Genomic DNA, 16762 nt, shown 5'->3' with positions numbered 1-16762 from the left:
AAACAAGAATGATGGAGAAAAAGAGAGAACATAGGATATATGTGTGTATATATATATATATATATATATATATATATATATATATATATATATATATATATATATATATACACACCCACACTGATAAGGCATAACATTATGACCACCTCCTTTTTTCTGTGCTTATTGTGCATTTTATGAGCTCCACTTACTATATAGGTGCTGTATCTGATCCACTTGTACCAGCACAATACATTAACACACCACCAATAATGCTATATGTTCTATATAGAACTCTAAATATAATCATTTTGTTTACTAAAGAAGCCTTGAGGAACCATCTTTTTTAGGATGGTATGTTCATTTTCAAATTTCCAAATGAGCTAACAAGGGTAAATTACCTAGCTAGACAGTTGAGAACAAATGAGAAGTTTTAACTTTGGCACAGTATATCTAGTGCCCAGTCTTTTCTAACACCTAGCTCCTATGAAAAAGCATGAAAATAAACAGAAACAGAGAGAACACCACACATCTGCAGCAGGCTAAGTGAGCTAGCTGCATAACACTGTTAGCATGAATCCTGTGGTACCTCATGGAAATGTTTTTATTTTCTTGTTGCTGTAGCAGTCCTATCTCAGTATTATATCATCCCTGCCGTCTATCTTTTGTCAGATAGAATCTTATCATTCTAAGGTCTTGCAGTGTTAGCTCCAGTGTTAAACTCTATTATGAGGGTCATAGTTTGCTATTCAAGCTCTTCCTGTGTTTAACTACAGCCTCATTTGAACTTTTGAGATCTTATCCTTCTAATATTTTGCAGAGTCATCACCAATGTTAAATGGTGTTATATGACTACTGTATAATAATAGAATTCTATTTTGAACTCATTTGTTTTCTAACTACATTTATCTCAGATCGCCTCTTGGTCTGATCTAATCATGCTCTGACCTCACAGTGTCGGTTATTAATAATCTAGGAGCAGCCTGAACATCCCACAGATATCCTCCAAATAAAGCCTCTTTTGAGCTGAATTAGTTTTACTAGAGGAGGTTTGGTAGTGTGATTTGTAAAGGAGTTTATTGGTTGATTCATATGCAACAAATTAGCTGTGTATTTTTTTACCAATTTCCATATGTAGCCTGGACTGAAATGTCATAGCTTGGATGTACCTGCTGAAAAAAAACATGGAATTCAAACCTGTCTATGCTGGTTTATGCTGGTTTATACTGGCCTGGTGCTGGTTGACCACCCTACCACCATTGTATATGTTGGTTTTGCTGGTGACCAGCTTTCACTGCTACTGACCAGCAAACCAGTATAAAAAAAATACAACATATTATGGTTTTGTTGTTGACCAGCTATAACGGTCTATGCTATCTAGGGGATTATGCACATGGCTGTGTCTATTAAAAAGATATTGTTATTCCATAACTGTGAGGTTGATTTGAACAGGAATACTATTGCTGAGGGAGCTGCAGGTTCCACGGATTACAGAATGCAATCTATTCTGTAATTATAACTTTTCAGACTTCTTTGGCTAAAAGTATGAACATTGCAGATTCATAATTGATTAAAATCACAGATTTGTTGGTACTTTTGAATGCAAATGTGTGAATATCCCTGATTAAATTATGTTTCGTTGATTTTCTGAGTGAAAACAAGTTACCTTCCTTCACAGAGAGCACACACACACAGATTTTATAAGCCACTTATCCTTCTGGGTTGCAAGGGGAGCTGGAGCATAGCAGTCATTGGGTGGAAGGCAGAAAACACCCTGGACAGGTCTCACAGAAAACCACATTTTACGCTTTATTTTTTCCTCAATATGTTAAATTCAGCGCATTGCATTGTGTATTAAAACATATAGAAGCATGTTTTCTGTATTGGATGTGTCATTTAAACCCTTAAATGGCTAGGGCCCACCAGAGTGCCCAAAGTTTTATTACACCCTTCTATAACCTAAGAGTAGCTCAGCCAGTTTGCTGTAGTACCTGTAGTTACTGAATCATAGGCCTTAGTACGTAATAAGCTGGGGATTTTAAGGGCTTCATTTCACCTAGAAAATCAACAGAACGTTTGATTTGACCAGCAGCACCCAAACCTTTGCACAGTATTGTTAAAGTAAAATTTGCACAGCATTCCCCTCACCATAAATGTAGTCAATCAGCTAAAACGTTGGGCATTTACAACTGTTAAAAGCTAATGTAGCTAACAAGTAATGGAAATGTATCAATTAGCATTGTGAAAACCACTCACCTAAATCGCCACACGCTTGCCTCGAAGTGCGTAGAATTGTTAAGTAATATCAAACAGATTACGTATGTGGTTTATGACACTGTATGACATAAAAATCAACAAGAAAAAGGTTTCAGGTTGGCGGCTAGTTCTGTTTTTAGCTGAGAGTGCTAGGCACTTAGTTTGCATAATGCTAACTGATGTATATTAGCTTTACTTGTTAGCTACCTTAGCCTTGTACCTCCAGCGTGAAGAATCTACAAGAATCTAACTTCAGATGTCTAACATGTCTTGGCTAATCAACCACACTTGTGTAAGATTGTGTAAATTTCATTTTTTGCTGATCCATCGCTTTAAATCACAGGAGCTCCCCAGGCAAAACTAATCTAGCTTGACCAGAGCTTAAGTCTACAAACTGTGCTGACATGTTTTGCTCCTGGCCCACTGCGCGCTTTCATGTTTTTCAGCTTAAAAACAGCTGTTGGCCTACAGGGGATGAACATCTCTCATCATTACTGCCGCGCTCTATTACATCTGTATCATAGTACAATGAGAATAAACCCCCTTTAGATGCTATAATTGCTATTCTATAATACGGGGACTTCAGTGGAACTGAAAGGAATGAAATGATACAGCTAAAGGATATAATGGTGATGAGAGCAGGTATGAGCTAACAGGCTTATTTCAGGTTTTTCTCAGATGTGATGTAAAGTAGCTGTTAGAGCTTAAAAGCTTTGTATTCTGGAAAATAATCTTCAACCCATTCCCCCCTCCCTGCACCTGACTTTCTCACTATTTTTCATATTCAGACAAACATATTCCATATGCTGTTTTCCTGAGCATGTAAATCACACGGTTCTGTCTGACCTTTGATCTCTGCACTCTTCTGCATAATCATAAGATTGACGTTTGAGCTGCAAGGCAATGGCACTAATTCCTGCCCACAGCGAGTATGCACACAGACACAGAACTGTAGCGGAGTGCTTGAAGGAGTGGGTGGGGGTTGGACAGGACACTACATACTGAAGAGGAACAGTCAGCTAACAGATTAGCTACACCGTTCATCTCCACAAAACCGTACTTAACATATGATTATAGGTGAACCCATGAACTCGCATGTGGGTCCACACTTCAATTTCTCACATCATAATTTATAGCAGTAACTGAATATTAAGGCCCGTGAGTAATAACCCAAGGATAAGCCCGCAGATTAAAGGAACACTCCACTATTTTCCAAACGAATCTTTATCTGATGCATCTGCACCTTTAAAATAAAATATGCCATGAAATGCCATGGAACAACCACTTTTGGTTGCCAATGGATGGCTCTTTTAAAAAAATCTGGTTGTTTAGGGAATCAAAAGTGTTTTTTTCTAAAGCATCCAACCGAAGAACACTTTGAGGCACCTCTGTATTGAAGAGTGTACAGCATAATACAACATATTGTAGTGTTCTACCACTACAATACTGCACTGCTGTAGGACTGGCGTGGCCTTGCAGAGTGGCTGTGCAAAGTGGCTCTTGAGAGGTGCAGTCCTCCTAGTAAGAAGAGACATTTAATGTTCTGCTCCTCCTGTTGTGGATGTTAGTAGTGTACACAGACATGCAACTTTAGCGGAGTGCCTTAAGGAGTGGGTGGGTGTTGGACAGGACACTACATTCTGAAGGGTAGTGGTCAGCTAATAGACACCATACATCTCCACCCTAGGCTGCGGGTTTGGTCAGGTGGATTAACCCGACAAATGGCCAGGGCCCACTGACGGGGTCCAAAGTTTTACTACACACTTCTTTAACGCAGAAATAACTCAGCTTGTTTGCATTGTAGTGCATGTATTTATTGAATAATAAGCCTTAGAATGTAAGAAACCTAGGATCTTATGGGATTAAGTGTCAGCTGTGAATTCAGACTGTATGGCTGGAGGTGACCTGCCTGCTTCCCAGCCATGTCAGCTGGCACTGAGTGGTGGTTATCTCTCGCTGTCTGTTCAATAAAAGAGCATTCACCTTTAAAGCTCATTGTTTTCTACATTGTCTTCTTTGCTGGCACTACAATGTGGTTGATTACCACCAACAAAAACTTTGCACTTAGATAAAGATTTTACATTTATGAAAGGAGAGGAAACCACTTACTCATATGTGGGTTTTCCATTCAACTCTTTCTGTGAATTTTGAAAAATCACATAAAAAAACAGGATGGAAAAGTCAGAAATCTAAATGTCACAAAAAAGATTGTAAGCCAAGATGAGGTGGAAAAGTTTATTAATGAAAAAGAAACAGATTTTTGAATCTGTGTTGATGTGGAAAAGTGAAGCCTTGTGTTTGGCACTATGTCCTCTCAAAACTGTGGTGGGGTTAACAGGGGGTCAGTGGGCGATGGCAAAGTGGGACAGTGACTTCAGCCCTAACTAAATGGACCACTGCCTATTCCACCTGGCTAACAGAATAACAGAGGACTGTCAAAACTGCTCTACTGAGACATAATAAAGGTGAGTGAGACATGTGCCAGCTGTGAAATGTGAGTGTGGTTTCCACTCCATTTATGAACAGCACAATCTACAAGCAGCCCTGAACTTTATACAGATTAATCTGCCCATTGCAATGCAGATAACCAATCAGGAGACAGGTGTTGTTTGCCTGAATTGTGTGTGCTGGTCAGTGCGTGAATCATTGGCTTGCTTATCAAAAGTTCCAGTGAAAAGACCAGCGGCAAAAGCTTCTGTATTCAAACTCAACTGTTTAACTCCAAATGTTACAATCTGAGCAGGAAAGCATCAGTTGGATGTTAATAAGCTGAAAGTTGTAATTCATTACAAAAATTCTAAACTGTTCAAGTTTAACCTTATTAATGTTTAGGAAACATTATAAAACAAGTTTTATGATGCAAACTACACTAACTTTCTAATTATTCAAAACTATTAAAAGCATTATTTACATAAATATAGACTTCGCAAGACATTTTGGCTGAATTTGGTGGGGAACTCATTCATAACATCCACATGCAGCCAACTAAAGAGGGAGGAAGCGTTCACATCTGTCGACGTGCTAAAGCAGCGTAAATACATTGATAAAATATTGGCTTGGTAAAGTTGACATTCAGGAGAGCCTGAGGACTAAAACAATAACTTTTGTCACCCAGAAGCTTAAACTATAATAGACATATTGCTAGCTAAGGTGTATTTTTTTTCATAAAGTTTGAAAGTCTGTTTTTTTATTGGAAACTACAGGTAAGAATGCAGAAAAGAGGCATTCATCCTGTTAATTTATACGAAATAGAAATGGCATTGTGCCTTCAATAAAACTGTCCTTTTCTCTTCACTAATGCCTTTTCAGCAGAGAACTTTCATTTGATTGCATTTTTGAAACCCTCCTCAGTAGTTATGAAGCTCATAAATATGACTGTATATATGACAACCACATTTGAATTCCCCCCAACATGTTCCACCAGATAAAGTCTATACACAGTTATCAAAATGTTAAATGACTGTGCCTGGAAGAATGCAAATAGCTATATTTAAAGATGTTCACTGTTATTTATTATTATATTCAATAGGTATACAGTTGTGTGCAAAAGTTTGGGCACCCCATAGCCAAATTAGTATTCTGTTGATTTTTGATAACTCTTTGCAGCAAAGTATTAAAAAAGAATAATCTTCTGCAAATGTTACTGCACAGTTACTTTATATTTGATTGATTTAAAAAACACTAATAATGCACTAGTTAATTGTGTAATCTGCAAAAGTTTGGACTTGTAAAGTGTCATAACGTAATTAGCTTAACTAAGCTCTAAATAACTCATTAGAACTGGCTAGGCAGGCATTAGGAATTGTCAGCTGATGACACTTCTAGAGTGCAATAAATTCTCTGACTCACATCAAAACTTACCAACATGGGATCCTCTGTGCACCTGAAATGAAGCTAATAGATGCCTATAAAGTGGGAGAAGGCTATAAAGAGATATTAAACACTCCCAACTCGCTATTTCACTGTCTGAAATGTCATTAAGAAATGGCAGATTAGGTGAACTATGGAAGTCAAGGCAAGATCTGGAAGATAGAACTGCTCCTATGATGGTCAGAAAGGCAAAGCAAAACCCCCACAGCACAGTAAAGGACTTGCAGGAGGATTCAGCTGATACAAACATGATCTGTCATCAGAAGGAAATTGCACCTGTGACTTCACCACAAAAGTCGACGTTTAAAGTATGCAAAGCAATATCCCAATATGCCAGTAGCATTTTGTGGGCCAGTGAAGAAAAACTGAACTTTTTAGCCACATTCACCAAAAGTATGTTTGGAAAAAAAAGGAGCAGCATATGATGAACAGAACACCTTGCAAACTGATAAGCATGGGGTGGATTTACTATGCTTTGGCAGCCAGTACCATAGGATACACTGCATGGGTAGATAGAAGAATGTATTCTAGCAAATGTCTACATAAATGTCTAAATAAATGTGACTCAGGAAGTCAAGAAACTGAAGACTTCAAGAAATGCAAGCTAAAGAATTTGGAATGGCCCTCACTTGAACGTCATTGAAAATATGTGGGTAGATGATGAGTATGCAAGACAACTCAAGAATACTGCAGAACTAGAAGTGTTCTGGAAGGAAGAGTGATTGAAAATTCCTAAAACAATAATAGAAAGACTCCTAGCTGGTTACAAAATGTGGTTACAAGCTATGAAATCTGTGCAGGAGATAAGTACTGACACACATTGTAAAAACTTGTGTTATTAATCAAATATAAAATAACTATTCATTAACATTTGCAGAAAATGTATTTTAAATAGTTTGTAGCAGAGGTTGATTTTACTTCTTTTCACTCCAAACATCTGTGATTATTTGAAAAATTTTTACCAGCCTAAATTAAAAATTTCTATGGGATGGAATTTGGGGAGTTCATTATCCGGTGAATTCTTAAGAAAAGCACATAAGCTACTGTTACTGCTAGGATGCTGAATATCTTATTGTATCTATATAACTGTAGGAAACTTGGTCATATCAGTAGAGATCATGGATTACTCAAAACATCAGAAGTTACTTGTCAGATGAGGAGGACACCAAGACTACCTGACTACCTAATATTAGATATCTTTTCTGTTTGGTTTGTTTTCTCTGACTGAAAAGGTAAAAAGCATCACCATTTTGTACTGAATAATTGTTTATGATTTTGTTCAACAACTGAGGTAAGACTCAAAACTGGAACAGCATATTTTCGCTCCAAACATTTGATCAGGATCGGCCAATTTATCATCTTATTTGGAAAAACTTAAAAATAATACTATGCTCATAAAGGGTTTATGAATGTTTTACATAGCATAATAAGCAGCTATAACACATACATTAAGAGGGCAACAGTGACCCGTTATATCTGCTGAGTATGAGTATCTGATGAAGCTGACAGATATAATACTGATAGCAAAAGTTAAATTAAGCAAATCTGAAGTTTTAGAAAAAATGTTACTGTTGTACTTTTTAAAGGTTTTTGGGACCTGATTAACAAATATAATTAATAAACAAATTTGAAACCATTCATATACAGTATCTAGTCTTATAGTAAAGTGGGACCACATATGTTTTTCGATCTATGTTGCCATGTAAACTTTGGTTTAAAAAAGGCTGTAAAAATTGGCTAAATATGGGCCAATTAGTCAGTTAAGAAAGCAGAAGCGGAATACAAATTCATGACAGGTCCATCGCTAGTTGTGTGTATAAGCCTGTAGATGAGTGGCTAGGCTAGCTTCTAGCTATCTTCTACACCGCTTATCCTTCTGGGTGATGGGGGTTGTTGGAGCCTATCCCAGCTCCAGCACCCAGTCTTTGGGTGGAAGGCAGGATACATCCTGGACAGGTCACCAGTCCATGCAGGGCACATTTAAGGGCTTAATGAAAACATCAAAATTATATAAAATTCTGAACCAATGAGTGTGAGGACTCTGCTACAGAATACTGCATATCTTGACAAAACTCTAGTTTAAGGTGGGAACACACCATTAAAATGTACTAACAGTTTACAATGTAAATAGTATTAGAAATAGTAGTAAAGTTGTGTAATGAAATTAGACTGAAAATCCTTAAAGCAACTTTGCTGTAAAACCTAATTTTAACCATATTTGTACGCGTTTTAACAGTAAGTTATAATGGCTGAAGAACTGATGAAGTGAATTAATAAACAAATCCATCAGCATCGGACATCATAACAAGGACACAGCGCTGTACCACAGTATTAATCACTGTTCCATTAATTAGGCTCTGAAATTCCAAACCTGTCATGTGTTAACTAATTTTGTTCCTGGCTGCCAAATGTAAAAGTCATTCATGTCCTGAGCTTGTTCTGAGGGTCCTGTGGGAGGTGATAGATTTTCACTTGTGCTCCTTAGGGACTTCTGTGTCCAAATGCCACCCTGCCGTGTGAGGTAATTGGAGGATGGAAAGGGAAGGGGGAGGGGCTTACCCTCGGCAGGGGCGGAGATTAAAGGGCCTGGTTCCTCTGGAAACGAGCAGGTGGCCAATCGGAGAATGCCTAGGAGCATCGGGAGGAAGGGGGCACCGGTTGCCATGGCAGTGGTCGCCTGGTCTGTTCGGGACAAGAGGAGGGAGATATTAGTGAGGTGCAAACACCTCACACACACATCACATACCCAAAAGTATACAATCACACACCCACACACACACACACACCTAGACACACACCTAGACACACACACACTTAAGACACAAAGAAGTGCACACACACACACACACACACACACATTGACACTCTTTCACACACACACACAAACACACTATATTCTTTGTGGAATTTGATTCAGACACATCTTTCATTACTGCTTATTACATTAAGAAAGGAAATGTAATAAAGGGTAGAGAGAGAGAGAGAGAGTGAAAGTGAAAGAGATAAGTAACAAAGACAGACAGGAAGAGACAGAGAGAAAAGAGAAGTAAAAAGAGAGATTAGAGAAACAGTAAAAGGAAGAAACAAGGGAAAGGAAAGAGAGGGTCAGGGGAAAGGACAGAGAAAAAGAGAGAGAAAGAGAATAGAACAAAAGAGGAACAAATAAAGAAAAGTGAGAGAAACAAGAAAAGAGAGAGGGGAAAATGTAAGATAAAACAAAAAAGAGAAGAGAACAATGTATGTTCTGGTGCTGGTTGAAAGAGAGAAAGAGACAGAGAGAAAGAGAAACATGAGAGAAAGCAAATGGGAGAGAGATGAGAGAGAAAGACGGAAAAAGAGGGAGTTAAGAGTGAGAGGGGGCAGAGAAAGAGAGAATGTTAGAGAAATGTACATTCTGATGTTGAGGAAGAGAGAGAGATAGAGAGAATAGGTGAGAGAGAAAGAGAAAGATAGAGAGAGAGAGTGAAAGAGAAAAAAAGAAGAAAAAAAGAAAATGTATTTTCTGATGGTAGAAAGAGCGGGAGAGCGAGAGAGAGAGAGAGCTTATGGAAGAAGAAGAGCCTTATTTTGCAAAGCAGAACAATAAAAAATACCTGCTGTCAGAACAAATTACACCTCTGCTGTTTTAACCAGAGTCGGAAAAACATCTGCGTGTGTTTGTGTGTGAGTGTGTGTGCGTGTGTTTCCATAAAGCCGCCAGACCTCTCTGGCAATCAGTCAGCTCAGACTGCGACCAGATTGAAGGTGTGAAGACCGCCCTCCTCACACACAACCCTCAATTACACAGGAGTCCCCCCCACCACAACCCCACCCACACACACACTCTTGATTACTCTTCTTCACACGTTTTCCTCTTCATCCCAGAGAAGCATTTCTGAAGCGAGTGACCAGTTCAAAAGGCCGCAAAACTGACAGCCTTTGCCATCTGTTCTTTTCTCTTCCTTTTCCCTTTTCTCTTCCTTTCTTTTGTTGTTTCTCTCACGCAGCCAAATTCCTTGGCGCTTTGTCTAATTGGCCAGTGATTTATGGCAGTTTGTCAAAGCTTCTTATTCCAGCACATTACCCACGCGCTCAAACAACAGTTTGGAATGAAAACGCACAGACAAACTCCACTAGATGCATGCAGTGACATCACTTTAAACACTGTGCCATTTCCCATTTAACTGAATAGCTCACATAATCTACAGCAAAAAGAATGTACATGGAAAATATTCTCATTAAGAGAATACTGATGATGTAAATAGAGATACTGATGATGTAAATATCATAACCCAGAGACAAATGGTACAAATCATAATGCAGCAAAGTGCTAAGCTAACTCCAACAGTGTGTGACTGCATCAATCACAAATGGCAACAACAAATGTGGAAGTCTAATGCAAGAAAAATGTCAGCAGAACATAAAATAATGCAAAATCTAGTTGACAATATGCACATATAGGTCTACATATTCTCGTAGTTTGTATTATTGTCTTATAGTCATTACAGTTAAAGCTGAACAGTTGAACATTACTGAAGGTAGGTGGTCCTCCAGCACTCCCACCTCCCTCATCAGCTCTCACAGATGAGGGAAATAAGGCGAATTGGTTAATTGAAGGTGTAACAATTCACCAAATTCAGAATTCAATTCAATACAGTTGTCTCCTTTAACAGCACTGTTCAAAACAGCAAAAACAAGAGTTACCAAAAATCCTATTACATTAATGCTTCCATTTTTAGTTTATTAACGCACTTAGCATTATGAAAGTTACAGAAGCTGTGCATTATGCACCAATTTAGCCCTGAGCTATGTTAGTGCCAAATTAGCATGCTTACATTGTGTTGGTACATCCCTAGAAATGAACTATGAATACTCCACCCACAAAAAATAAATAAATAAATGGCCTGGATATGTTGCAAGCTAACATGTTAATCATGATATAATGACAGACTAAGAGTCATGTGCTGTGATAGAATTACTTAGAATTAAGAATGAGCTCTTTTGTAGCAACCTCTGCTAAGGTTGGACAAGCTTTGGATATTAGGATATGAGCATATACTGTATATAGCTTTGGATAATAGGATATGAGCATATACTGTATATAGCTTTGGATATTAGGATATGAGCATATACTGTATATAGCTTTGGGTGTTATCATTTATGTATAGCTTTGTTTTTTAGCACATTAGCCACAAGACAACAGTGACACAATATGGTTGATGTGCTGTGATAGAATTACATCCAAAATGAAACAATGTGTTATTACATCCCTAGAAGTGAACTATGTATGCTCCTGCCACAAAATGTCTTGGAAAACATTCTGGTTTCACTGACTTACATTAAAAGTAAAGTATGATTTCTCCTGTAAAGTCATCATTTCAGATACGAGGTTTTCGTCTGATTATTCATTTCAAATGCTAATTATTTTGTATATGCATATGAAATAGTAGGGGTTGACTAATAAATCCACTGGTTGACGCTATGCGCTAGCAGTCGACTAGTTGAGGACAGAGCCTCAAATACAGTGATGATAAAACTGTAGTGATCAAGCAGGAGCAGAGATCACAAATCAGATTTCTGCCAAACATAAAGCCCAAAGTACTTCATTAGTGTGGAACACTGCATGAGTAAGCAGTGTAAAAGAGTGCTGAATTACAAGCTTGTAAGCCAGGCCAGGTCTCTGAAAGGAAAGGGCTGTTTGACTGCCATGAAAAAACCGCCGATCATAGACTGTTCAGCGTGATGTATGCAACCGCAGCTGGATAAAGTGGAGTAATGGTCAGCAAACGCACAGCAAACTCACTACATACAGTTAACCTTAATTAACTCATTTTTTTGGACAGCCAGAAAAGAAAGAAAACAGGAATGAACTTTATGGAAATCCAGTGTATGAGATAATTCCAGAAAGTGTGGCACATTCAGCTCATCCCTTTCAATGGCTTTGTTCTACTCTCAGCAGGGCAACTTCTCATTATCCTCCCTTCTGTTTTATATATATATATATATATATATATATATATATATATATATATATATATATATATATATATATATAAAACAGGCAATACAATTATAAGTGTTTAAAAGAGATAAAACACAGAATAATGTAATTAAGGCCTCCCTTAAGGGGAGGGAGAGCAAGAGAAGGAAATAGAGAGGAGAGAGAGAGAGAGAGAGAGAGAAAGAGAGAGAGAGAAAGAGAGAGAGAATGAAAGAGCACCTGATGCTTTCAGTAACAAGTTCCTAAATTAATAGCGGCCTCCTTATGAGAGCAGTGCTTCATAATTCGCTTCTAATTTCATGAAGCACAGTGGGAAGAATACGAGATTCAGATTCTTCTCATAAAAAGAGCGGGTCATTACCACGAAAAAGCAGTCATTCATGTTACAAAGACAGAGATGAAGGCTTGGAGAAGTGGGGGAAAAAACTAACATCAGCGAATGAATGAAATGAATGGAATGAAAACCTACACTGAGAAAACGTGACACATTGAATTTGCTTGATTCAAATGTCATTTCCACATCATTTGCACATGAATAAAATGTATTACAAAAGTGTGCTGATGTAAGATATTTCATTCAAATGTCATTTCCACACCATTTCCACATGAATTAAATCTATTACATCAACACAGTTTTGTCTTTACTTACTTTGGCAGTAATTGTGTTGATGCATCAGCTTTTATTCATGTGGAAATGATGTACATGTTGCAATCAAGTAGATTTAGTGCATCTCTTGGTCCCAACTTTGTGAAGTAATTTTTTTTTTACATATCTGCATGTTTTGTTTTTACATATCGCTGTTGGTGGATCAAAAACTTGTATCTTCAAAACAGTAACTTTACAGGAGAAAGAAAAATACATACTCTACTTTTAATGTAAGTCAATAGAACCAGATGTTTTTCCAAGTCTGCATAATTAAATTGCTAAGATATTAATAAAGTCATTCAGCCTGGATTAACGTGAAATGATGCATATAACTTGTTTCATATCATCATATTTCATTACAATGTACAGGGTTGTTATATCTACGCAAATATCATCATTTTATTTCATTTTCAAACTGATCGCAGTCTTCTGAGATTTTATAAGTAATGTTCATACAAAATAGTGGCATATTTGAAAAGAATATAATTTCTCTGGATAATACTTTGCCTTACAACATCCTGCATGAGTAACAGGAGAAAAAAAAAACATACTTCACTTTTAATGTAAGTCAATAGAACCAGATGTTTTTCCAAGTCATCTTGGGATAGTTCTTTTGGTCCATTCATCATGAAATTTACACACAATGTAAAGAGGGACAAGCATTTTCAAATTACATCAAAAACTGAAAAATTACAAAAATGGAGAGTCAAGGTTTTCTTCCAACAGCAGCGATAAGCTATATGTGTTTACTATGGAGCCCTGCCAGTGACTTCCCATTTAAATAACAATAACACATGGCCATTACATCCTAATGCATGGTCACAACTTAGTAAGGCATGGGAACGAGATAATTAAGTTGTGGCCATGACTTAGTAAGGTGTTGGAACAAGATCATACCTTATTAAGCTGTGGTCAAGGCTTAGCTCAGTCCCACGCCTTAAGTTGTGGCCACACATTAGGATCTCATTCCCTTAAGTCGTGGCTATGACTTAATTATCTTGTTCCCACACCTTACAAAGTCATGGCCATGGGTTATTTTTATATTTACAGAATGTCAGCAGGGCTCCATAGTTTACAACTGAAAGGAGAAAAGCATATTTGTAGTTACTGAGGTTAAGCTTGAGGTTACGCTTCCAATATTTGAATTACATACAGGTAAAACTAATCCACAAATTCCTGAGCTGCCAGGAAGGACAAGGATCAATACTACACAACAACATCTGTTAAAATACAGAAAATGGAAAACAAACATGGGAAAACAATGTTTTTTTCTAGAAGATACGTGAGATCGAGCTGGTAGGCTAAGAAATGTCAACGGGCAAGTCAAAACAGATCAAGCAAAAATGAAAACAAAGATGGAAAGAAAACAAAGAAGGCCTCAACAAGAAGGCTGTCAAAAGTCAAGGTGACGTTGGCTGCAGAACCTTCACAGCTAAAAGACAAAGTCACAAAGTCCCTGAGATCAAACAGGAAAGGCAAAGGAGTCAATAACATTGCAACAGAAATAGGAGATTGTGGAGAAGATTCGGTTAAAGTTCTGACCAAACTACATCAAAGAGGTCAGTTTATATGCTAATCTGTACATCTTTACAATGATGGTTCCTCAAGGGTTCTTTAGCAAAATTGTTTCTGTTTAGAACCATGAGTTCCATGTAGAACCAACACTTGCTTAATGGTTCTTCAGATTGTTGGAGAATATGTTGTATAATTCCATGTAGAACATTTTTGAAAATGGTTCTATACAGCACCAAAGAAGGTGCTCCTACTGTTACAAGCTTTACATTGAAACAGAAGAAGAACCTTTTTTGGTGCCATATAGAACCGTACACAACACATTCTCCATCAATAAGATTTCATCAATAAGTCAGAATATAAATAACACATTCTTGAAATACCATAGAAGAACCGGTTTCCTTAGAGCCATTTTGTGAGTGTCAAGAACCTTTTAAAGGTTTAAAGAACCTTCAGGTTCTATACCAAGGTAGAGGTTCTTTAAAACGGTTCTTCACACTCGCACATCTTATTTAAATCTGAACAGTACCAGGCAACCCAGAGCGGCTCTTCTGTGGCATTTTGCAAAACCTTTTATGGCACCACTGTAAATAATTATTAAATGTTTTAAGTAAGTAATTGGGCTGCCTTACAATTTAGAATTTTCACAGTACATTAACAGAAAATTATCTGTGTTTTACATTCTCTTAAGTTATTAATGAACTCAAAATTTTAACGCAACCACGCTTTTCTTAATTGAATGAAAACACAAAATGTTTCAAATTTATTTTTTAAAGTCATTCAGCCTGGATTAATGTGAAATGATGCATTATAGAGAAACTTATTTCATATCATCATATTTCTTTACAGTGGTGATTGGAGCCCAGGTTTGTTACATCTACGCAAATATAGTAATTTTATTTAATATTCAAACTGATCAGTGAGTCTTCTGAGATTTTATATTTAATGGTGATACAAAATAGTGGCATATTTAAAAAGAATATAATTTCTCTGGATAATACTTTGCCTTACAACATCCTGCATGAACGATGTGAATGTATTTTACAAACATAAAACTAATGCTTTTAAATCCCAAAACATCAGGAGACATATTCACACCCATTTAAGGGAGCTTTTAGAAGCATTAAACTCTTTGGACATCTGGTCCTATCACCACCATTATGAAAATTCCTGAAGTTTCTCTACAACACATTTTATGTCAAACCACTCTGAATGACTTTGTTTACATTTAACCATTTAAATATATAGAACATTTTTAAAATCTGTGAAATTCACCTTTAAAACAATCATTTTTAGGGTATTTTTTAAAAGTGAATGGGAACATATGTGTGGTTCTATGTCCTGACATTGCATAAAAACGTGTGTATGTGTGTGTATATACGGCTGTGTGGCTGTGTTTGCATTTACAACCGTCACTAAGAGCACCATACACACACAACAAAAGGACCAGCAGGCACACAAAGCTAATAAAGGCTACGCTAAATCTGTTACTGAAGCCACAAATTGCCCAGAGGTTTCCTCTCTTTCTCTCGCTCTTTTGCATTCCTCCTCTTTTCCCTCCTTCTCATCCATCTCGCTGCCGCCCATCCATCGCGCTCTCGACCCCTGAGCTCGGAGGAAAGGTCATGGGGTCAGAAGCTGTGTTGGTTGTCTGCCCATAAGGCCATGTTGCAGTGATCTGAACTGTAGCTGTGTTTGGACCCCTGAACTAAAGAAATCTTTATCAGATTAGCCATGTGGTCAGCTAAATGAGGCCTAATGAGACGAGATGCGTCTTCAACTGTTGATTAATTGTGCAAGTGCATGCACACACTCCCTCTCTAATAAAAGTGGAGGCCACAACTTTTTTAGGTCCTTAAAGCGAGCAGGCATGACATGTTTGGTGTCTGAACTTTGCTTCTGTAGTTTTGTGTTGAAGCTACAAGGCTAACAAGCAATGGAAGCTTGTACTGCACCATTTTGCACTGGGCAACCTACAAGGGCTGCCAGATGTGATCAGAAATCAAATCTGTATTTAGTTCCTAAAAAACAATGAAGTATTCTGACCTTAGATTCCATGTGTGAAACATTAGGCCTGTGGGGCACATCAGGCCTGTGACACAGTCCTATTTACCTCACAAATTATTTACATTTTCTATTCTTACTAGCCAGTTACACCCTGAGATGCACTTCAGTCCCCAGATTGCACTGTAATATAGTGTGTGTTCTGATCCCAACAATAAACTGTGAGCCAGCAGTTACACCAAAAGTAAAGATGCCTGATGTCTAGAATAAGAAAATAGGCCAAAAAAGTACCAAAACTACCAATACTAAAAACAATTTCTTATATTTTTATATAAGTTTTCAAAGCTTATTTTTCTGTTGCAGTTTTGGCATATTTTGAATAAACAATGGCCAGATGGGGTCATGGCAAAATATTAGGTAAAAATGAAATAAAAACACAGCTGGCCCACAGACTTGCTGGGAATTTTTTAATATGACCCTTGTGGGACCTTGTAATATGATCTTAGAGTTCAGTT

At 37.5% G+C, this 16762-nt stretch overlaps 1 protein-coding gene across 2 annotated transcripts in view; it reads right to left on the bottom strand.

Moving 5' to 3' along the window:
* Positions 1 to 16762, bottom strand: part of sema6ba (sema domain, transmembrane domain (TM), and cytoplasmic domain, (semaphorin) 6Ba) — a 222073-nt gene that overhangs the window by 107363 nt on the left and 97948 nt on the right. For both annotated transcript variants that reach the window (XM_017707447.2, XM_037531151.1), the window contains exon 2: positions 8665 to 8787. In XM_017707447.2, the coding sequence (XP_017562936.1) occupies positions 8665 to 8770 (106 nt within the window). In that variant the 5' untranslated portion in view covers positions 8771 to 8787. The remainder of the gene's footprint in view (positions 1 to 8664; positions 8788 to 16762) is intronic.

Source organism: Pygocentrus nattereri, chromosome 19, assembly GCF_015220715.1.
Source record: "Pygocentrus nattereri isolate fPygNat1 chromosome 19, fPygNat1.pri, whole genome shotgun sequence".
In the NCBI taxonomy this organism is placed as follows: domain Eukaryota; kingdom Metazoa; phylum Chordata; class Actinopteri; order Characiformes; family Serrasalmidae; genus Pygocentrus; species Pygocentrus nattereri.
This window is presented reverse-complemented; position numbering and strand designations above follow the sequence as displayed.